The sequence below is a fragment of the Haematobia irritans genome, chromosome 3, assembly GCF_050003625.1.
Source record: "Haematobia irritans isolate KBUSLIRL chromosome 3, ASM5000362v1, whole genome shotgun sequence".
Classification (NCBI taxonomy): Eukaryota; Metazoa; Arthropoda; class Insecta; order Diptera; family Muscidae; genus Haematobia; species Haematobia irritans.
Window position 1 is genome coordinate 115,880,803 of NC_134399.1, and position 25,468 is coordinate 115,906,270.

The window sequence follows — 25,468 nt, forward strand, 5'->3', positions numbered from 1 at the left end:
TGCATGAAAAATTTCAACGTATAAATGCTGACGTTTTTAAGAAGCAACTTTAAAAGAGAATACAAAAAATTGCACGCAACCAATTGCATCGTCTAAAACCCCTCATAGAATGGTTGGTATGACGACGACAAGTGGCCAACGGTACTTGGTATGATGTATTTCTTCGTCTATTTCCTATTTATTATTCAAACACCATTATTATGATGATGATAATAATGGGAGGAGAATGTGCCTCGTTCAAAACTTTATAATTGCCAAAAAATGTGATTTCGTATAGCGGAAGATATGTATGTATACTTACAATGCTGTTAGATATTTATTGACTTATCTCAATAATGGAAAGACCTATAATGTATAACGAAGAAATAAATAAGTAAATATTAGTTTTATAAGAAGAAAGACTTCCTAGTAGAACCATGTTGAAAAGAAAACAAAAAGCTCCATAGCGAGCTATATAACTTATTTTTATCCCAATCGAAATGAGATATTAAAAGATCTTCAGAGAATTTGGAGAGATAGGAGAGAACTCAAACTTCTTTTTTGAAATCAAAGAATAAATTGCGGATAACAGGGTCATATAATAACAGATTATAAAAAAATCGTCATTGATAGGACGATTCATCTATAGAGATATTTAATTGCTTATGGGGTACGATCAGTGATACAGAAGTTTTCTTTGAAAACTGCTAACAATCGAACTCATTCGATTCATTCGGTTAATTCCATTACCCGAGTAAAAACTGAGAGATCTAATTTGATACAATTAGATATGAGAAGCTCCGAAAAATGATAAGATCTAATCATATCTAATTACTATGGAATTAGATCTGATCAGATCTCAAAATTGGCCTAGATCTAATGCCTTAGATATGATTATATCTATCCCTATATATAGTTGGATCTGATGTTAGATCTCTTCATATGTGGAATTATATATAATAATATCTAATTGTGTCTTATCATATCTAGGTAAATATGCTTGGATCTAAAGCGGCCAATTATGAGATCTAATCATATCTACTTATGAGATCTAATCATATCTACTTAGATCCCCCAATTTTTACACGGGTAAGCAAGAGTTTGCTACCTTTTCGGCATCAAATGTTCCACTTTTTATTACAAATCTCGCTCTGATAGACCATAAAGAAGCTACAGTCAAATCCTCAAGTTTCATACCCTATTAGTTAGTCTAATAAGTTATAGGAAATTGCATAGGTTTAATAAATGTAGAACATTAAAAAATCCAATTTTCTGAAATAATGGAGCTCTATAATAAATTAAGTAAATGAACATTACTTAGAGAGTTGGTTATATTAACTAATACATCTATTCCATGTCATGGATCATGTGTAGTAGACACCCACTAGACTCCAATCTCTTGGTCTATTTGATAAGAAGAAAAAAACGTTTTACTCGTAAATACTGATACAGTAGAGCATTAAAGAAATCCGTCGCATCAAACTATATGTATATTTACACTTACATACAAATGTAGTTGTTTATGTTATTTTACAGTGGTGCCATAAAAAACGATCCCCAAAACCATAAGAATGGTGGAACACATAAAGAATGTACACATGCGTAGGTTTCTAATAATATTTTTAATGACGTGTAGAATTTCTTCATAGTACATATAATGACAACAACGGCAATGCCCCCGGCAACTATGATGATTTTATTACTTGATTTCTTTTTTTTTTTTTTTGTATGTTACTAGCTCACTCATTTATCAAGCATTTTTGGTGAAGAAAAAGTGAAAGACTTTGTGTTGGATGCTCTATTTTTTTTGGGGTTTTGGATATTGTGCCGCATACCTAAGAATGAAAATGTTAGAAAGTATATTGAAGTGATTTCTGCGAACTCTACTTAACGGAATTTTATACGTACTTATAGAATGTAGGAAAATTTTGATGAAAATAATTGAATTAATTAGAGGCGCCCAGTCGAAGCTCAGAAAAAAACCCCAGGGGGTGGGTATGATAGTAGACAATTGGCATGTATGTCTAAAAAAAAAGTCTACGGTTTTGTAGATACTCAAGCAAAACTTTGCTCCAATAAAAATGAAACTGAGAACACTCACTAACTAAATATTAAAAATCAAAAGATAATTAATATATATTAAATTGTTGACGGAAATAAATATAAATACACTCTCCTGATAAAGCTTAAAACCCACACGTCGGGGAAAAATAAAATGAAAACATATCGTTTTATTTACTAAAAATTAAAAACAACTGACCAAAAAGCCCATTAAAAAAATTCAAAACTTAAATAAAAACATCCGATTGGTTTAAAATATATATAAAATGCTCCAATAAATATGGACCAGAGAACACAAAACTGTATTCAATTTATTAGACAATACAGTAAGTAAAGTAAATTACTTTGAAGTTTTTGATCAACATTTTACCAAAATTGCATTTCTTTACAAATTTTGTAAAAATTTTATTTCTATAAAAAAATTTGGTCAAAATTTTATTTCTATATAAAATTTGGTTAAAAATTACATCTATAGAAAATTTTCTCAAAGTTCTAATTATCTAGAAAATTCTGTCAAAATTTTTTTCTCTAGAAAATTTTGATAAAATTCTATTCCTCTGGAAAATTTTATTTCTATAGAAATTTTTTTCAAAATTTTATTTCTATAGAAAATTTGGTTAAAATTTACATCTATAGAAAATTTTGTCAAAGTTCTAATTATCTAGAAAATTCTGTCAATTTTTTTTTTCTCTAGAAAATTTTGATAAAATTCTATTACTCTGGAAAATTTTATTTCTATAGAAATTTTTTTCAAAATTTTATTTCTATAGAAATTTTGCCAAAATTTTAGAAATAACAAATTTCAGAAAATTTTGACATTTTATTTCATTAGAAAATTTGTATTTCTTTCTAAGAAAATTGTGCAAAAATTTTATTTGCCAAAATTTTATTTCTATAGAAAATTTTGTCAAAATTTTATTTCTATTAAAAGTGTTATCATAATTTTATTTCTATAGAAAATTTTGTTAAAATTGTAATTCTATAGAAAATTTTGTCAAAATTTTATTTCTAAAAAATATTTTGACAAAATTTTTTTTTGTCTAGAAAATTTTGTCAAAATGTTTTTTTCTAAAAAATTTTGATAAATTTTTTTTCTCTAGAAAATTTTGTCAAATTATTTTTCTCTGGAAAATTTTGATAAAATTCTACTTCTTCAGAAAATTTTGTCAAAATTTTATTTCTATAAAAAATTTTATCAAAATTTTATTTCTATAGAAAATTTTTTTAAAATTTTAATTCTATAGAAAACTTTGCCAAAATTTTATTTCTACAGAAAATTTTGACAAAATTTTATTTCTATAGGAAATTTTGTTAAAATTTTATTTCTATAGAAAACTGCCAAAATTTTATTTCTACAGAAAATTTTGACAAAATTTTTTTCTCTAGAAAATTTTTTCACAATTTTTCCAGAAAATTTTGATAAAATTTTTTTCTCTAGAAAATTTTATTTCTCTAGAAAAATTTAAATTCTATAGAAAATTTTGTCAGAATTTTATTTCTATAGAAAATTATGTCAAAATTTTATTTCTATAAAAAATTTTGTCAAACTTTTATTTCTATAGAAAATTTTGTTAAAATTTTATTTCTATAGAAAATTTTGTCAAAATTTTATTTCTATAGAAAATGTTGACAAAATTTTATTTCTATAGAAAATTTTGACAAAATCTTATTTCTATAGAAAATTTTGACAAAATTTTATTTCAATAGAAAATATGCCAAAATTGTATTTCTATAGAAAATTTTGCCAACATCTTTTTTTATAGAATAAAATATTTCTACAATTTTGTCAATTTTCGTTTTTCTATAGAAAATTTTGTAAAAATGGTATTTCTATAAAAAATTAAGTACATATTAGTTGGAGAGGAGCCACCGTGGTGCAATGGTTAGCATGCCCGCCTTGCATACACAAGGTCGTGGGTTCGATTCCTGCTTCGACCGAACACCAAAAAGTTTTTCAGCTGTGGATTATCCCACCTCAGTAATGCTGGTGACATTTCTGAGGGTTTCAAAGCTTCTCTAAGTGGTTTCACTCGGCTATAAAAAGGAGGTCCCTTGTCATTGAGCTTAACATGGAATCGGGCAGCACTCAGTGATAAGAGAGAAGTTCACCAATGTGGTATCACAATGGACTGAATAGTCTAAGTGAGCCTGATACATCGGGCTGCCACCTAACCTAGCCTAACCTATTTGGAGAGGAATATATTTTTCAAAATCTACCAAAATATCAAGAATTCTTCTATGCTGCGAAACAGAAAAATTCTACGGTGCTAGTTACGTTTGTATTATTTTCATATGGCTCGGCTAGACTTTAACTGTCTGTTAAGTTACTAACTGACATATGAGTTAATTATCCCCATGTTCCGAAATTCGGAATTGCAAATCGCGAGAATTTATTTTTCTTGTAACGAAGGAATAGACGTACTCTGGGACAATTTTAATTTGAACTTCTCATTAAACAGAACTGTATTACCAAGATTTAAGTTTATCTTCTGCCACTTTCTAAATAAATCTGTTTACACTTTTTGTAAAGTTTAACCTCAATTCCTTTATTGCATTTCACGTGACCCAGAACCAAACCATGTCAGTTTCTTGGTAAACTTTTATCTGTTGACGGAATCTACGCCTGGATAAACCTATGGCCGTCTATCACGTATCCCGCCGCCATAATTTTTTTTTGTATTCTATTAAAAAGCAATCTTAAAAATATGTCTTACATTTTATGAACTTTTTTTCTGCTTAATTTTGTTGGATGTTGTATTTACAAAATTCTATTATTTTCCAAAATTATCTATTGTCTCTATAAATATCGATTGATTATAGATTAATTTCAACATTTTTTATTGTAGGAAGAATTTCCTTCATAATATTGTTCTTAACTACCCACTTTATAATTAATCAGGCCATTGATTATCTGCCCTAATCTTAGTCACTATAAATAAAATAAACATCTAATGAATTCTAAATTACAAAATATGTAAAAATAAAAAAAATTATCAAACCGCCCTCGTATTCTGTCCACTTTTACCAGAACTATCCGACAAATGGCAACCGTCATCCAGTCAAAAAGTCATCCCACTTTATGTGTTGGTATAAACAGCACGGCCAGCAAATATAGACGGCCAGCAGCCACCATCCTCTGTTTCTCACTGTTTGCCATAGCGGTGATAGTAGCGTAGTGTGATGATGTCATGCTTCAGATTGGTATAAAAATAAACATTCAAATACACGTTGAACAGCAGCAGCTGAGGGTTGTTGTGTTAGCAACTGAGGCAAATAGCCAGCGACAAAATGAAAATAAAAATTTGTGGGACTTAGAAAACAAAAACCGAGTAGGATTTTGTAAAAAGGCAGGAATGAGTTTTGTTAAGGACCATTGACTGTTGTTTAGAAAACAAACTATTCTTCTTTCATGCTTTTCTACTGTTATTGGAAAAATAAGGAAATATAATATGTTTGCAATGGCACTTCCATCAAATTGATAAGTAAATTGCTAAACACCTTGCCAAGCACGATAACAATATGAAATCCAATGTGGATGGGATGTCGGAAGTGTATCATTCCTTTTCATTTTATTTTAGATATGCGCTCAATAACTTTCCATAATAAAATGAAAAAGTAAAAAACAAAGAAGCAAAGAAAATTTCAGAATAATCACTTAAGGATTTCACAGGAACTAACCCAAATTCTTTACACTACCACCAATTTCTCCATTACGAAAGAAAATGCTAAAAAGAGATTATGAATTAGAAAGTTAAACACTGCTTATGAATTAAGTTTGCTTAAAAGATTTGTTGAAGAATAAGGGATTCGAAATCTATTCAATACTTTCCATTAGTTAAAAACAGTCGAATTTTAAACTTCCACTGAATTTATTTCGCATTAGTTTTTAATCATTTCGGACAACCATTTTAAACATATAAGGAAAAAAACTTCAAAAAATATAAAATATTCTTAACCTATTAGACTTTTCATTCTATAAAAAAGCGTGTTAATAATACTAGTAAATATTTTTATCGCAAATTGCACATTCTGTTGAAAAATATATCTGTGCACTTTTTAAATATTTTTTTCGAAATGATTGTTTTATACGTAGTAAAATTCAGATTTTTTTTGCGAAAACTGCGTAAATCATATTATATATTAAATAAAAATTAAATAAATTTTTAATTGAACTAATAAATAAATTTATTCAAAGTTCCTGAAGAAATGAATTAATTCTGTAATCGAGCATATCTTTTATTAATTTTTAATTCTGTGATTGGTAACATTATTTTCGTGATTTCAATTAATTAATTAATTTCGTGATTGAATTAGAAAATATTTTTTCTGTGTAATGAATTGGGAAGAACATCCAAATTTTTTCTGGGATACTCACATCCACACGGCTAGGAAATATTAATTTTATTTCGTTTTTTTTTTTTAAGTTGAAGTTATTTTTTTATTTAACGCAAATTAATTTTTAAACATTTTCCCTTACTCAGAACCAGTGTTATTTACCGTTGTGCGCCTTTAGTCGCATTTTGCAACCCTTCTGACGTCATGCGAATTTTTTAAAATATGCAAAATGTGCGACTTTAGTCGCATGCGTGCGCAATGCTTAAATTTTAAGCACAAAAAGGACGTGCTTAAATTTAAAGCAATTTTCGTAAATGGGAATTAATCGCCGTTCGCCTTACGTGGGAGCCACCGCTGTGCAATGGCCCTCCTTGGTCATGGATTCAACCCGATTTTGACCAAACAGCAAAATGTGTTTCAGCTGTGGATGTTGAGTGTTTCAAAGCTTCTCTAAGTACCTCACCGCAATGTGAAATGACGTTTGAACTCGGCTATAAAAAAGAGTTCAATCGTCATTGAGCTACTTATAGAAGCAGGCATTAATAAGAGAGAAGTAAATCACGTATAGTATCACTATGGACACCTAACCTACACGGTGTTCTGGTTTGTTCAGTCATTGTTTTATTGCATATCATTTCAACCACTAGATCCGTTCTAGTACCAAATAATTGTTTATTTATTTTCTGCATGAATGTAACATAGTCGATCAGACCCTAAGACAGTTACAGTTACAATACAATAGCATTACTACTAGAATTGTGATAATTATCACAAATTTTTAACTGGAATCCGTTCGTTTACTCCAAAAATCCAGCAAAAGAGAGCCGGAGAGAGATCAAATGAGACATTTGAGAAATAGAGAAGTTGCAAAATTTTGCTATGGATTTTGTTTTCAGGAAAAACTTGCAAGAGTATGTCATAAACAAATCATACGTGCAATATATTTCACAGAGTCAATTAGAAGTGTAGTATAAAAAATATATGTATTTGTTATTTTAATTGATTTAAAAGCTTTAAATTGGTACTGGATAGCGTTCGCGTACATTTCTGCTAATTTTAGCAAAGATAAACAATCTATTTTTGCTCTCTTGCAGGTTTAAGTTTTACTGGATTTTATGTTACAATAAGTTGGTAAAATATTTTTTGATATTAAAGGGACTGTTCGTTTATTGTTTTTGTGTTAGGTTAGGTGGCAGCCCGATGTATCAGGCTCAGACTATTCAGTCCATTGTGATACCACATTGGTGAACTCTCTTATCACTGAGTGCTGCCCGATTCCATGTTAAGCTCAATGACAAGGGATCTCTTTTTTATAGCAGAGTCCGAACGGCGCTCCACATTGCAGTGAAACCACTTAGAGAAGCTTTGAAACCCTCAGAAATGTCACCAGCATTACTGAGGTGGGATAGTCTACCGCTGAAAAACTTTTTGGTGTTCGGTCGAAGCAGGAATCGAACCCACGACCTTGTGTATGCAAGGAGGGCATGCTAACCATTGCACCACGGTGATCTATAGAATATTTTTTCGTAATAAAAATACCTTACAAATGTAAGCGACTTTTTTTATCATTATGCGACTTTTTTGTGCGACCTTTTTTGAATATGCGACTTTTTCAAAATTTTCAAAGGTAACACTGCTCAGAACTATATTTAAAAATATAAAAAAAAAATACATTTAAAAAAGTTTAATTAATTTTTTTTTCAAAAATGTATCTTTAAGAACCATCATTTCCCGTTTTTTGTTCTCCTTAAACAAAAATCGTTTGAATTATATTCCTTAAATAAATATAAGCTTTTGTTTTTATTTCGTTTTTTTTTTTAATAAATCATACAACACTTGCTCTTAGTTGTTTTTCTTGCCAACACATAGCCAGCCATTTGGATTATGTACAATATTTGTTCTACATAAAGATGAACAAATCGTTATTTACATACATGTATATATTTATTCACTTGGAATAATCAATAGGTATTGTGTTTAGAAATTCAAAGTCAAATTTGATTGCAATTATAAATATTGAAATAGAAATTGTATGATATCATCGGCATTTTAAATAGAAATCGGCAGGCAAATGTTTGTCTTTTTGATCATTGGCGATTTTCATTTCACATAAAAGATATTCTAGGGGTTTCAGTGAAAATTGTTCACATAGTGAATAATTTATGCTAATAATAAATTATACAAACATGGTCCATATATCAGTAGCCACCGACAAAACATTGTTCTAAAAAAGGTGTCAAATGAAGTTTTTGCTAACGAGCTCAAATGTTAATAATTCATTCTTTTGCCATGGCGTTTTAAATTGTTTATATATTTTTTGAAAACATCTGTAGAATTTTGCCTAATTTATCAAAAAAAAGTAGGTGTTTTCATTACTTCGATTAATTCTTTTTTTTTATAATAACTAGTTCTCAAGAAAATAACCATATTACTGATTTAGCTGTAATGCTAATAACATCTTTCAGAACTATGTAAATTCAAATGGTTATACCAAACCATTTATGGGTATACAATTTTAACTTTTGCTTTTCAAAGCAATAAACCATATATATTTGTGTACAAAATCGACGTAACGTAAATATGTATATGTAAGTATTTGAATATATCAACATATGTTGTTTACAAACAATGGCAAAAGATTGTAGTAGAATACCAAATGACCAAACTTATAATTTTAGTTTGTTTTATAATAAAAAAAAAACAAACAATATTTCTATATTTTGTATCATTTGCCATTATCAAGATGACTGCGGATTATTTGTTGATCCCCTCATAATAGTAACGAATATATTTCAATTTTAATGATCATTAAAGAGAATGTGGATAGATGTAAATGCGTTGGTGTATACCCGCATAATAAATTTCTCACTCCCTCCTATACACCTCGGTATAATCAAGTCTGTGAATTACAAAGACAAGCTTAACACGTGAACTTGAAATTTCTTTATGTACAAGTATATGTATCGACTCACAGCCACTATTCACCCACTCTTACCACACATCATCACATCATATGAATAACGATACAAAAAATAATAATAATAATAAAATATTCATTTAACGTGATATTGAGAGTAAGTGCTAAACATTCAATAAACATTGGGAGACCTTCACAATTTGAGGCTAGAAACTTCCTATTTTTAAACGTTTTTTTTTATGGTTAAATCTAAACTTTTTGAAATTATTTTCAAAAATTGTATTTTAATTATTTTATTGTGTATTTAAAAAAAAAACAAGAAGTTTCGAATTTAGATATCATAAACGAATATCATGTGCAACAGGATTAAGTTATCTACTATATAAATTAACAGCTATAAATTGATATTTATTATGACACTATCAAGCATTGCTGTAAATAGATTGTAGAAGATATGAATATTTATTGATTTTCTAACAAAACTGACCAATTGTTGTGGGCATAGTATTTATGTAAATAAATTGGAATGCTATGTTTAATTAAGACATAGTTGAGGATAGTTTCTAGACTTTTGTACAATATATAGGATAATGTTGTAGTGGTTGAATGAATACTATAGATTCTCGATTATGTTTACTACTTCCTCAGAAATGGGAATGGTCGACTTTTCCGATAGTTTTGAATATTGCATAAGTAGAGTTTTCCGCGTGAGTGAAATTTCACCCTCACTCATACAATTTCACGAAGAAATATTTTAACTCACATACTCTCGCACGAACAACGTTTAAAGTCTCACACCCACGTACGATTCACGACGATTTTCGAAATTCACTCCAATTCCCGTGATTTACGGGACATGACAAGAAAATTCTCGCGATTCAAGAAATTTCTCGTGAATGACAAAAATTCTCGTGACTCACGACAATATATGTGATTCACGAAAATGTTCGTGATTACGACGGAACCATTAGCAAAATAGGAAAAATAAAATATGGTTCACCAGCGAACCAACAAACACTATTGAAATCTTAAGTGTGAGCATGAATTGTCCGAACAACGTTTAAAGCTTCACGAAAAGGTTCGTGACCGATGATTCACGACAAACCAACGATTACTCATGAGCAATTACTCAGCGAGCCATCAAACGCTATTGAAATATTAAGCCAGAACATGAATTATCCGTGAATTATAACGTGTTTGTTAGTGTGATTTTTATCGTGAACATGAATTTTATTGTGAACGTGGATTCTATAGTGAGCATGAAATGGTTCATGAACGTCATTTTTATCGTGAACATGAATTTTATTGTGAGTGTGAATTTAATTGTGAACGTAACATTTACGAACATAATTTGATTTTGACTTACACTAACGTACGACATATTTTTATTTAGTCCCATTCACGAGAATTAGTTTCAAATGATTCACGTCTCAAACGATTCACGTGAGTCACGAAAATTTCGTGTCACGCCTACACCTCTAGTATATACGACCAAAAGTTATGCCGAACCGAAGTTTAGATGCATGGAAGTTATATATAATTATGAACTGATATGGATATCGCGTATAAAATTTTCGCTTCAAGAACGCCCAAGAAGTCAAATCTGCCCATTGGTTTTAATGTGTGCTATACATTGAAATCTCTAAAAGGCAGACACCCACGGTCCCCTAAATTTTTTAACATTTGGGAGATGTCCAAATATGAGAGGTTCTTTTTATGTGTTATGTTGGGAGGTGTCCGGTTTTCAGAGTGTCAAAAATTGTCAGGTTTCGCTGTATATAAATATGAACTGATTTGAGCCATTAAAGTGTAGCTGCTACAAGGTGAATATCTAAATCACGAATTGAAAATATATACGAAGAAAAAAGTATCCCAAGGGCCGATTTATTGTCCGAAAGCCTCATTTGCATTCAAAAGGCATTGTGGAACCAACATCCAAATTGGAACAATATTTTTAAAATTGGGAGTTGTGCAAAATTTTAATAGGGTCGAAATTTCTACTTTGATTAAAAGAATTAAATTTGGTTTTTTAGTTAAATAGGCTTCGCACTTGGGACCAAAGAGTGGCTTATAAGAAAATACGATACGATCTTGATTTGTACTTTTTACCCGAGATTGTTAACATTTAAAAATTTTGTAGTGAGATTTCCAGACGATTCCATACATTTTCTATCAACATAAAAAAACAAGAATTATAAATTAATATAGTGCTATTAATCCATTTTTCTCACCTCTTTTTTGTTTAAGTCTTTCGAAACGCTCATAAAGTTCATTACACTTCAATGAACATAATCAGCATGTTTTTATATCTTATATCTACTAGTATTTACTCAAATCCCCTTGTTTATTGTGTCATAAATAAATATTCTGACAAATAAACATGGGCGTCTTTATCCAAATGATGATAAGAAGGGCTGAAGCATTGCTGTCAAACTGTACATTACTCCTCTTTAGCGTTTGAAAACAAAAATTTTGTCCCAGTAACTTATGACATCACTACTATACATATGCCCGGTACGTACGGTATCGCAGATTTTTAAAATATTTTCAATGCTCATCATTAAATAACATCAACGTCATTAAAATGATTGTTGTCATCATTTCAGACGGAATTGATGAGCTCATAAATCAAACATTTATTTCAGAAATTTTAATTTTTGAATATAAATGAGTAGGATTTTGTGTTATTGAAATGATATCGATTGAATATACACGTTTTATATTATTTGATCGAAGCAATTAGCACACTTTTTTGGATTTCTTCTTCGAACAATATTACTAGTAAGCTTGAAAATGTTAGTACTGTAAGATATAGAAATGTCATTTTTTTTATAAAATCGAGTTAAATCGACTAATCGAACTTTTATTTTAGCCTAATCGGCTTTTGATAATGTCCCAAATCGACTAATCTACTTTTAACGAAATAATCGAAAAGTCTAATTTGTATTGCGAAGGGAGATCCTTTTACGATGACAATTCATCAAAAAGTCGGAAAATCAAAACGTTGACCTTTAGATTTTCATTACAATCACAATTGCCACAGATGGTAGAATTATACCAAAAATTTTAGTTTTTTACTGTATGGTAGATTGGTAGAATTCATGATTTTTTGGTAGATTTTGCAAAATATTCCTCTAAGAGTTACTTCATAAATTTTCTATAAAAATAAAATGTTGACAAAATTTTTTATAGAAATAAAATTTTCTATAGAAATAAAATTTTGGCAAACATTTTTATAGAAATAAAATTTTGGCAAAAATTTTTATAGAAATAAAATTTTGACAAAATTTTTTATAGAAATAAAATTTTGACAAAATTTTTTATAGAAATAAAATTTTGATAAAAATTTTCTATTGAAATAAAATTTTGACAAAATTTTCTATAGAAACAAAATTTTGACAAAATTTTCTATTGAAATAAGTTTTGACAAAATTTTCTATAGAAATAAAATTTTGGCAAAATTCTCTATAGAAATAAAATGTTGACAAAATTCTCTATAGAAATAAAATTTTGACAAAATTTTCTGTAGAAATAAAATTTTGACAAAATTTTCTGTAGAAATAAAATTTTGACAAAATTTTCTGTAGAAATAAAATTTTGACAAAATTTTCTATAGAAATAAAATTTTGACAAAATATTGTATAGAAATAAAATTTTGACAAAATTTTCTATAGAAATAAAATGTTGACAAAATTCCCTATAGAAATAAAAATTTGTCTAATTTTTCTATAGAAATAAAATTTTGACAAAATTTTCTATAGAAATAAAATTTTGACAAAATTTTCTATTGAAATAAGTTTTGACAAAATTCTCTATAGATATAAAATGTTGACAAAATTCTCTATAGAAATAAAATTAAGAAAATTTGACAAAGTTTTTTATAGAAATAAAATTTTCTATAGAAATAACATTTTGGCACAAATTTCTATAGAAATAAAATTTTGACAAAAATTTCTATAGATCTAAATTTTTGACAAAATTTTCTATAGAACTAAAATGTTGACAAAATTTTCTATAGAAATAAAATTTTGAAAAAATTCTCTATAGAAATAAAATGTTGACAAATTTTTCTATAGAAATAAAATTTTGACAAAATTTTCTATTGAAATAAGTTTTGACAAAATTTTCTATAGAAATAAAATTTTGACAAAATTCTCTATAGAAATAAACTTTTGACAAAATAAAGTTTTGACAAAATTTTTTATAGAAATAAAATTTTCTATAGAAATAACATTTTGGCACAAATTTCTATAGAATTAAAATTTTAGAAAATTTTTTTTTATAAAAATAAAATTTTTTATAGAAATAAAATTTTGACAAAAATTTATATAGATCTAAAATTTTGACAAAATTTTCTATAGAACTAAAATTTTGACAAAATTTTCTATAGAAATAAAATGTTGACAAAATTCCACATAGAAATAAAAATTTGTCTAATTTTTCTATAGAAATAAAATTTTGACAAAATTTTCTATAGAAATAAAATTTTGACAAAATTTTCTGTTGAAATAAGTTTAGACAAAATTTTCTATAGAAATAAAATTTTGACAAAATTCTCTATAGATATAAAATGTTGACAAAATTCTCTATAGAAATAAAATTTTGACAAAATTTTCTATAGAAATAAAATTTTGACAAAATTTTCTATTGAAATAAGTTTTGACAAAATTTTCTATTGAAATAAAATTTTGACAAAATTTTCTATTGAAATAAGTTTTGACAAAATTTTCTATTGAAATAAAATTTTGACAAAATTTTTTATAGAACTAAAATTTTGACAAAATTTTCTATAGAACTAAAATTTTGATAAAAATTTTCTATTGAAATAAAATTTTGACAAAATTTTCTAATAACTAAGATTTTAACAAAATTTTCTAAGAAATACATTATTGACAAAATAAAAAGTTGTCAAAAATTTTTATAGAAAAAAAAATTTTGGCAAAATTGTTTATAGAAATAAAATTTTGACAAAATTTTCTAAGAAATAAATTCTTGACAAAATTTTCTATAGAAATAAAATTTTGACAAAATTTTCTATATAAATAAAATTTTGACAAAATTTTCTATAGAAATCAAATTTTGTCAAAATTTTTTTATAGAATTAAAATTTTGACAAAATTTTCTATAGAAATAAAATTTTGACAAAATTTTCTATAGAAATAAAATTTTGACAATTTTCTAAGAAATAAAAATACGTATTTTCCTTAGAAATTGTCCTGATTCACATATCTCTGAAGTGACCCTAATCATATGATCAATATTTAAAGTTCACAATGTTTTCGGTGTTATTTATTGTCAATTTAATTATTATTAATTTGTTTATCAGGTTGTCTTTGAAATATTTATTAATTTGAACTGACAATTTTGATTGAAGCTTATAATTTTTCTTTGCATTAATGTTGAAAATTTGTATAAATCGGACACGAAAATTGCAAGACATTGATTGTACGTGAAATATATTGCAACTGAAGCTTATTTTAGCAAATAAACGAACGCTTACAATTATCCATGAAGATGTTTATTTAAGTTCGTTAAATTTTCAACACTGGGAGTGATGACTTCAGAACTTTTTCTAACCAGTTTTTCATCTCAACTATATACCCAAGTTTTGCTGGATATGTCTACTCCAATGATGAGTTCTTATTATGTAAATTTTTCAAAGTTTCCATCAATTTTGTGACACTTCAAATGTTGACGTCTCTTTATATTTGATTTGTTTGTACAGAAGTTTGTTTGTACCCCTTCGTAAACATTATTTTGAGAGTAAGACCATTCGCTTTAGATTTTTTATATTAATTAAAAAGACAGTCATTATTTTGCCAGTCTAATTGTAATTTTTATTATATAGAAATAATATATTGTAGTTATTCCCTATATACATATAACAAACATGTACATTTATTATATTATTAATAATTACATACTATTGTATTTCTTCTCTCTTCCCCTATTTATATTTACCTAATACAATATGCTTTGCTTTAAAATAAAAAAAATGTTTTGAAAATTTAAAAATTTTCGCTGGTGCAATTTTAATATAAATACAAATTATTCTATAATGGACTTATTTGTATATATATCCATACAAAAAAAACATCAAACATTTTTGGCTACTTTACAAAAAAATATATACACTATAAATGAATTTTCGTACATTTTTCGAAAAATCCTCTTCGAAAATTCGTTAATGTTTTTAAATATGCAGTACAACAAAAAAGACAACAACAACCAGGTATTGTTATTGAGAAAAATACTATATATCTATGTAAAGCATATGTTTTAATGTAAACAATTTTTAATTTGTAGATACGCACCATATACAACACACATTCTTATTGTATTCTAGAATTGATAGTTATTGTTAAATGTTTGCACGGGGAAGATATGGATGGGATATATAATTTATATATATTTGTTTTAATATGCAATATAATTTTTATACATAAATATATGGCATACCATTAAATGTTAATTCTAACAAGAAACTGGAAATTGAAACAAAACAAAATGCAATTGGATTAAAGCACACATTTTGCTCACAAAAATACATAAAATAAATAAGTTTGCCATCGAAGTATCTAATAAAAATAATCCCGTGGCTACTCTAGACACTCATAGGTGTATGGTATGGTTCTCAATTTATAAAATATTTCTTGAAAAAAAATTTTTCAAGTTTTTCACCTTCAACTTTTTTTTTTTAATTTTCAAAATGTTTTTTTTTTTTTTTTTTAATTTTTATATTTTTTCAAGATTTCAAAATTGTTTTTTTTTTAATTTATTTTTAAGATGTGACAAATTGTGAATCAGAACCATACACCAATACATACAAACCACGACATTTTAGATTAACAAGATTTTTTATTTTTTTTTTCTGCGGCCTTTCATACATACACCTGTCACAATTAACTGGGGGAAATGAATTCAATTTTTTAGAACATATTCAAAGGTATGTTGTCGGAGAGTGTGTTTGCTTTTGTGGCGATGGTATTTAGTCTTCCTCCCACGACATATTTTCTTTATGAATGATGTTTGGGTGAATGACTAAAAACAAGTCTATCACATTTGACAGCTTAACTCATTGTGATGGGATGATGAAAATAAATATTCTAATGTCTCCAGATTTTCAAAATGGAATGGCACTTCAATAATAATTTTGAACTGGATTCCTTTGTTGGATTGGGAGGGGAAAATATTTTTAGGGCAGAAAGAAAACTTCTGTTATATGAGTCAGTAATTTCCAATTCTATTTTCATCTCATCGATAAGGGACATAATTTTTAGAGCTGAGGGCGTATCGGGTGTTAGGCAACACTTATAAAGAAGTCTTACAAAGAGAAGCTTTTTATTTCCAGAAGGTTGGTATCAGGGCTGTAGAGTCGAATCAGTTTTGCTCGACTCCGGCTTCGACTCCAGCATTTCTTATTAGCCTCGGCTCCGACTCCGGAGTCCACTCCTGGTGGTGTACCTAAATCTCATTTCAACAGTATTCCAATAGTATTTTTAAGATGTGTAGTGTTCCAAAAAATAGATCGATATATGTCCAAAAGAACTCTAATTTTAAATTTTGATACGACTCGGCGACAAACCTCAGCATTTTAGGGATATAAAGAACTTTACATTTTAATATCAGACCTAGAAATTAAAATACGACGCAAGACTATATAGAGACCACATCAAAATATGGGTAGATAACAACAATGAATTTATAAAAACACAAAATTTCAAAAAATAACTAGGCTTCCAGAAGTTTTAGAAGTAAAATCCTGGTATTGGTCTATATAGGCATTTTATAAAAAATAAATCTATATAAAAAAGAAAAATAAACAAAAACAAAAATCAAAATTTTGGGCTACTCAGATAGAAAGTTTAGATGTTAAAAAAATTTAATGTGTCGGATATATAAAACCAATATTAATTAGGACGGGCGGAATTTTAAATAACCACTATCATACAACAGATGACAGGAATAGCTGGACAGTTACGAAGAGTTTCTATAGAAGTAAAATGGTGAAACATCGATTTATAAATGGTCTATCCATTATGACCATTAGAGGCCATTAATTTAATGTAAAGAATTTCGAGTGACTTTGATGAAACAAACTTTCTTCCAAAAGACCCGCTCAGATATCACGTTGGCAGAGGTTTAATTTAAAATTAAAGCTTCCAAGGGCATTGAGTGTATATGGAGATTTCTCAAGTAATTATGTAGGACTTACTCAAAACCTAAACCGACGGGAAATTTTCGAATTTATTTATGGATCTCAAATAACTCTAAATAAAGGGTGGTTAAAATTTCAAGGGCCGATGTTGGTTTTGAATAAAACACAAACTATTTAGGAAATTATTGTAATTTTATTTTATTATGATATATTGGTAATACTCAATTATGTATGGAACAAAATATCGACCAAATGTGCGCCGCGACCTCATCCGATGGTTCAAATTTTCGATGACGCTGAGGCATAATGGAGGTTTAGATCTTGAATTGTTGCTGGCTTACCGACGTACACCTTTTCTTTCAAATAACCTAACCCCAAAGAAAAAAGTCCAACGGTGTCAAATCACATGATCTTGGCGGCCATTGACATCGCCATTACGTGAGATAACACGGCCATTGAATTTGTTGCGCAAAAGAGCCATTGTTTCGTTAGCTGTGTGGCAAGGGGCACCGTCCTGCTGAAACCACATATCGTCCACACCTTCCAATTCGGGCCATAAAAAGTTCGTTATCATCTCACGATAGCGAACACCATTCACAGTAACTGCCTGACCGACCTCATTTTGGAAAAAATACGGCTCGATGATGCCGCCAGCCCATAAACCGCACCAAACAGTCACTCATTGTGGGTGCATTGGTTTTTCGACAATCACTCTTGGATTCTCATTCGCCCAAATGCGGCAATTCTATTTATTGACGAATCCACTGAGGTAAAAATGTGCCTCATCACTGAAGATGATTTTCTTCGAAAATTGATCATCCACTGTTGCCATTTCTTGGAACCATTTAACCCGTTGTTGGATTGTGTATCTCTCCATGGTTCAAATTGAATAAGTCTGAAATAGAGAAATGTCAAATAAAATTCGGAAAAAAACTTAGCGTTTAGGTGTGGTTCACATTCAACATCGGCCCTTACAATTTAACCACCCTTTACAACATTTCTAACAAATCTTATGAAAATTGTAGACTGGGAAAAACGTCTTAAAACAAATCGGAAGATGGGTTTATATGTAGTTGCTATATAACAAAATTGTCCGGTTAACCAACCCATCTTCGAACTTGACATGCCTTCTAAAAATTCAGAACGTTAGGTTCAACTGCCATATTGCCTTAAAATTGGGGTTTTATTATGAGATAGGGTCAAAATCGATATTTTAATATGTTAAAAATTTACAATACAATTGATCAATTCAGCCCATATTCTAGTAAAACCTACTTTTTATATCACCGTGAAATTTCACTCATAAAATACACTTTGAATGGCCTGAAATCCAGTACTTCGTTTTACGTTTTTCGATTAAAAACCGTAATGGAATTGTCAGAGTGATATCGATAATAATGAATTCTAATCGAAAACAGTAAGGAGGAAAATGAATAAAATGTTATGACTACACTTGCAGATTGACGATCAAGTACGTCACGTGTTTTAACCTAACAGGAATATAATTTGTCGAAATATTTCTTTAGTTACAAAGATATGAAGTGTTTTTTAAATTTTGTTTCGCCGGAGTCGAGCAAAATTTCTACGACTCCGGCTTCGACTCCAGCAAAATCTTCAGACTCCAAAACTCCGACTCCATAACCCTGGTTAGTTATGTCTTCATGTTAGTTGTGTATTTTTTGGTTTTTAACTTTTAAAAATTTTAAATTTATTTTTTTTTTTCTTAAATTCTTGATTAGATCATATATACATTTAGCAATACAAGTATGCATAAACTTCTGAAAGCGTTCAAGGATGAAGGTGTTAGTCTTTTAAAAAATCTAATTAAATTATTGTTTTTGTTTATATTAATATTTTTCAATATTAATGATCTAGAACATTGTAATATAGTATGTATTAGAAGGCATTTTGTCAATTTTTCGTCTTAATATTGTTGCCAAATATTTTCGACTTCTTGATTCTTCCATTAGTCAACATAAAACTAAACGAATGCTGCTGACGTTCAATTGTGTCAAGATGTTTACACATTTTCAAAATAATTTCGAAACAATGCACCAGCATACGCAAATTCTAATATTATTTTAATGTGAAAAATCGTAATGGTTTCCAAATATAAGCATGGATGGATTCTCATTTGGCTGGGTCTACTATGAACACTTTCCTTTTTTCCCCATTATGACAGCTTCATTGTCTTGTCTTGAAACATTTCACACACATCTTCTTGACAACAGCTGTGAATGATCCCCATAGTGTAGGCTAAACACTTTCTAATGGGAAAATCTATATTAAACATATGTATTACTTGAAGATGGCAGACTGAGGATATTATCTTAATATCCTACATTAGATCATTGAACTATTTTTAGCTTCCTTTCGTTTATTCATATAAACATTGTATAGAGATTCGAGTTTAAAATGGGGGATGTTTTTTGTCTCCAGTTCTTCTTCTTCTTTAGGGAAGTAAAAGTCATAGTTCCGTTTTAAATCTCAAATCATTTAAGTAGTAGAGTTCTTTCGGTATCTAGCTTCAGTATAAATAGGACAGTCATAAGAGAATTTTCTATAGTTTGTGATTAGTGTAATTTTTTCATTACATTTCATTTTCTATATTATTTTCTTAGAAATTCTAGAAATTTTAATTTTACAATTTTAATTTTGTGCTAATTACTTTTGTAATTATTTTTATAAGTATATCAAACCCATTTTTCTTCGCTATGAATTTTTTTAACCGTTCCTATCAATCGCATACCAAAACTCATACTCGCACTTTTAGGTACATTAATTTTTACATATATCCATATACACATTTTGTTTTTAATTTTTAATATATATTTCATATTTCTTTTTTTGTAATATTCTTTTGTAATTTGGATAATAATTTATAATTTTATTTTACTTTGTTTTTCAGCCAATCAACAAACTCTGCCCTCTCCGCCAGACCTAAACAAAATTATATTTCCGATATCAGTTCTCCTTTGATTCAGGTAAAGTATAGCAAAATATGAAATAAATATTTGCAAAATTCCTTCGTCATATTCATAAAAACGGATTTGAAAGATAAATATTTTTTGTGATTTATTCAAAACATAAAAAGAAATTATGAATTATTTACTTTATAGGGGTTTGTAACTAAGTTGCGCTTAAGATCAAGTTTTAGACGAAAGAGTATGAAGCCTCTTTCATCCACGTAACGAGCAGATTTATTTTTTTTAACTTCTAATTTATTCGGTTTTATAAAAAGACGGAAAACAGTTTTCTTCCTCGCCCGATCTCTTTATCTCTAATCCATCTTTTTTTATATATTTAGCATAGCATGCTACAGATTTATACAATATTTCGTTTAATTTAATAATTTAAATTGAATTTGATGTTTTTGAAACTTGTTGAAATTTTTTTTGCATATAAAATGAGCGCTTTTATACCCTTCACCACTACTGTGGTGCAGGGTATAATAAGTTTGTACATTTGTATGTAACGCCAAGAAGGAAAGGTCTAAGACCAATCTTTTAGTATACCGATCGTCTTGAAATTAAATTCTGAATCGATTTAGCGATGTTCGTCTGTCTGTCTGTAGATCTAATTTTGTGTGCAAAGTACAGCTCGCAGTTTAAGTCCAATCATCCTAAAATTTGGCACAGAGTTTTACTTTGGCTTAAAGACGATCGCTATTGATTTAGAAAAAAATCGGTTCAGATTTAGATATAGCTGCCATATATATTTATCACCGATCTGCTCATAATTGACGTATTTATCAACGTATTTTATTAAAATTTCGCACAACCAAATGTTTTGGGGTTTTCGTAAAATATGCAAAATATCAGCTAAATCGGTTCAGATTTAGATATAGCTGCCACTGCTAAGTAACTAAAATTGCAAAAATTACTCAAATGTCCTATATCTCGAAAACATACGTATCGCCCTATAAATCAAAAATGCTCTTTTGTACAATTGTATTAAAATTGCTCTAGTTTTATATTTCCCATATTTTTTACTAACATTGTGTTTCATCTCAATTTTAATTCTAGAGATTTGGTAGAAGTATAAAAAAATTGTCTCCAAATCGGTTAAGATATAAATATTTGTATATGGGAATATAAACCTTCATAATTACTCCCAACAAATAGGAGTTGAGATGGTAACACAAACTTTGGTCTACATAGTGGTGAAGGGTATAATATAGTCGGCCCCGCCCGACTTTAGACTTTACTTACTTGTTTTTTAATTCAATTGGCAGTTCATTAAATAATTTAAACCCATTATATAATAATGTTTTGATAAAAAATTTGTTCTACTTAAATTTAATCGAAAATCTAATCAATCTCTAATTTTGAAATCAAGCATTTAAACTCCATTTTCATTTTTAGAGCATCTTTGTGGTCTATTATTACTATGATGGCCTTACGATCGCTTTGTACGAAAAGAGTACGAATCCTTTATAAATGCAATGAAGTTTTATTTATTAGCCTACCAAATATTATATTCACCCTTATTCCTGAAGTCGACCTCGCTCTCGCCGTCACTTTTTGTCGTCTGTCGCTTTTAAGTCGTCTCGTCATTCACTTAGTATTCCTGTAGAGTGGCGACGACGACGATTACTTTTTGTACCAATTCCAATACTCGATAATAAAAGCCCGTTATCACTAGAAAACAATCAGCTGATGTGAATTTTAATTTTTTCGGTTTAAAATATTTTTATTTCTGACGCAATTATAAGTCTGAAAATCAAGAAAAAATATTTAATTTGACGAGGGAAAAATGTGGATATTTACTCAAGGACAGAAAAAGCTTCCAAATCTATACAAATGGCGACGACGCTGAGATCAATGGCACAAGGATCATCGTGAATTATAACAATCAGCAGATGTGCAATCTCTAGTTCTTTTTTTTATTTATTTTCTCGATTTTGTAATTTGAAGCCATGGGCCGATATAGATTAAATTACACTAAAGACTACTCCAAAATTTAGAATACAAAATTATAAAAACATAATGACTTAAGACTAAAAATAATAATAATAATAATAATAATAATAATAATAATAATAATAATAATAATAATAATAATAATAATAATAATAATAATAATAATAATAATAATAATAATAATAATAATATGGGTAACAATTATTTAAAAAAAGGAAACAATATATAAATATAAATTTATGTTTATAAAAAAAGAAAAAAAATACTATAAATAATAATAATTAAATCACATATTTATTGATTAGTGTTAATAATTGTACATGACGATCATATTAAGCGGTAAGACAAGTAATGGACACTGCATACTATAAAGTTTATTTATTTTTATTTTATTTTTTTATGTCAGATTAGCAAAATGAAGAAGTAGCATTTTTCGATATGTAGGACAGGAAACGTTGAATGTTCTCAAAGTGGAGGGTAGCGCGTTAAAAACACGGGCTACTCTGACCCCGAAAGATCCACCCAAATAGGGCAGAACTCTAGGTATAATCAACTGATTTGCCCTGACCGAGTGACAGAACGTAAAACTACTAACAAGAAAAGATGGAGTACGATTACGAAATATTTTATAAAACAGCAACATAATACGAAAGTATACAAAATTAGAAAAATAACAATTAAGAAAACGGTGGACGTCTGGGCTCACATGATCAAAGATTATACGAGAGTATATATATCTAACTACCCTATTCACTGCATGATTCACTCTCAGCATGTTACCTCCGTTCGTTCCAGAATAGATCTCTTCATTTTTTGTAATTTTTGAAGATTAGCCACTTTACTTCTTACCAATTTCCGTTTTTTAAATTTATTTTTCAATTGTTCGATTAATAAAGTCTAAAAAAATTTCTTCAAAAATTAATCACTAAACTCATCGCTGGTAAATTTAACGGCGACAAAAAGTGACATTGGCGATAAAAAGCGACACCAGGAATACCGATTTTCATCGATAGCAGAATATATCGACGAACGGATTACTACTTAGTGGCGACAGACGAAAAGTGACGGCGAGGGCGACTTCAGGAATTAGGGTGATTATTTTGGTATTTGGGAAAATTAAAAAAAAATGGGTCATCACACCCTCCTCAGTCCTCTTTATTGGGCCAATTAGAGAGAATTTGTCTTTTATCAAGATAGTCCTTCAGATTGGGATCTAAATATAATGGCAGCAAAAAGAGCGTTCACAATTTTACAAAACATGTCCCCTGTTCTTATTTACGATTTCGCAAAACGCAGAAATTTGAATTGTCATTAATTCGTCAATCTTCTTTTTCCATGAAATGTTTACCAGTTAAATTTCTTATTCCTAAGAACAATTTGCAAAAATTTCGTATTATATTTCATAGAGATTGGGAAACCAGAGATTGAGGAAAATGTTTCATTGTGCGAATTCGTAAATCAAAACAGGAAAGATAATTTAAAAGTAGTAAAAAGATCTTGCTCTGGCACATAGATGCCAGAATAGTGAGCCCTAACCTTCAAAAGATTGTCGACTGAATTATGTTGAAATCATGGTTAATTTAATTTAGATTTTATAAAAAAGAAAAGTTTCTACAATTTTATATAAAAAGTTATAAAAAAAAGCATTTTATTTTTCTTTATGCTGCGAAAGTATATCACTTTTCAAGATGATTTCGAATGACACATTTTGTGTATTATTTAAGAAAATCGCAACAACAAAGCTGTCCTTACGTATATTGCTATGATCAAATCTTCTTTTAAATGTATTTATATTTACATTATACAAAAATAAATGCACGAATGTGTTAATTAATTCTCATATATACAATCATTATTATTATCGTATCGTATGGTTATTATCAATATATGTTTCATGAACATTGAAAATTGTTGTTGATCCCATTTGAAGTAGATAATAAAAAAAATCAATTAATCTGCGTAAATAGAAAATTAAATAACTCAAAAAAACTATCGACTTCATGGGTGTAGATTTAATTTTTGCATATGACTAAATTAATTTCACTCCCACTCATTTGGAATTGCATACAGTGGCAAGGTCGACAATTGTTTTTCGTTTTCGTTTTTTTTATCACGACTTTAAATATTTATGTTCATTTTAAAATGAGATAATTTTTCTTTGAATTTTACTAATGAATATGAGAAAGTAATTAGTATACGATTTTGTCATTGCAGGAAGATGGTGATAATAAAGTTTTGAAATTGCGCTTTGATGTCAGCCAATATGCCCCCGAAGAAATTGTTGTCAAGACTGTTGATCAGAAATTACTGGTAAGTTATAAAAATGTACAATATTCTAAACTCTATATTAAAAAAAATCAAAAAATATTAACGTATACTTTAAACCTACACTTGAATTTTTTTTTTCGGATTCAATCACGAAATTAATTGATGCAAATTTTTTTTGAATTGAAATGTCTTCAATCATGAAAATGATAGTGTCAATCACTGTTTTAATTGGCCATAAAGAAATACTTGATTAAGAAAATTAATTGATTTCATTAGAAAATTTCAATTAATTTTTTGCTCGATTCAATTAAAAATTTAATTGATCGTTAGCTTAATGTGTAATGGTGCTAAGTCTACCTTTTACAAAAAATGGATTAAGATGCAAATCGACAGATAAATCAAAAATATATAGTTTACCAAAAAAATATATATATTAAATATCTGTTTTTATCTCTGTTTGGTAATAATGTGTAAAAGTGCTAAGTCAGCACATGTTGGGGATTTTCTGCAAACATTACTTCTGAATTATACTTGGCATAGGAGATTTTAAAAATCCCACAGTAAATTAATTCTAGCAAACATTTGGGTTATGAGGGATGGTATCCCTTAACTGTTCCCAACATTTTCTCATTCAGTTTCTTCGTACGCATACTTCTGTATTCGCACTTATTCGTACATATACATTCTAATCATTATTTCTTTTCCCTTTTGATGAATTGGAAAAGTACCGTTAGAAATAGTTTTGTATATTAAGGTTTGATCGTCGACATATGCGCGAGGCAGTCACGTAGGCAAAGTTGGAAACAAAAGGTCGTGAAGCAAAGCGGA

At 28.6% G+C, this 25,468-nt stretch overlaps 1 protein-coding gene across 2 annotated transcripts in view; it reads left to right on the forward strand.

Moving 5' to 3' along the window:
* LOC142228564 (heat shock protein beta-1) overlaps positions 1-25,468 on the forward strand; it is a 49,363-nt gene that overhangs the window by 10,807 nt on the left and 13,088 nt on the right. The window contains exons 2-4 of one of the 2 annotated variants that reach the window (XM_075299023.1): positions 15,498-15,524; positions 20,359-20,434; positions 24,587-24,682. In XM_075299023.1, coding sequence (XP_075155138.1) covers positions 15,498-15,524; positions 20,359-20,434; positions 24,587-24,682 — 199 coding nt within the window. The remainder of the gene's footprint in view (positions 1-15,497; positions 15,525-20,358; positions 20,435-24,586; positions 24,683-25,468) is intronic. The other variant, XM_075299024.1, reaches the window with a different exon arrangement.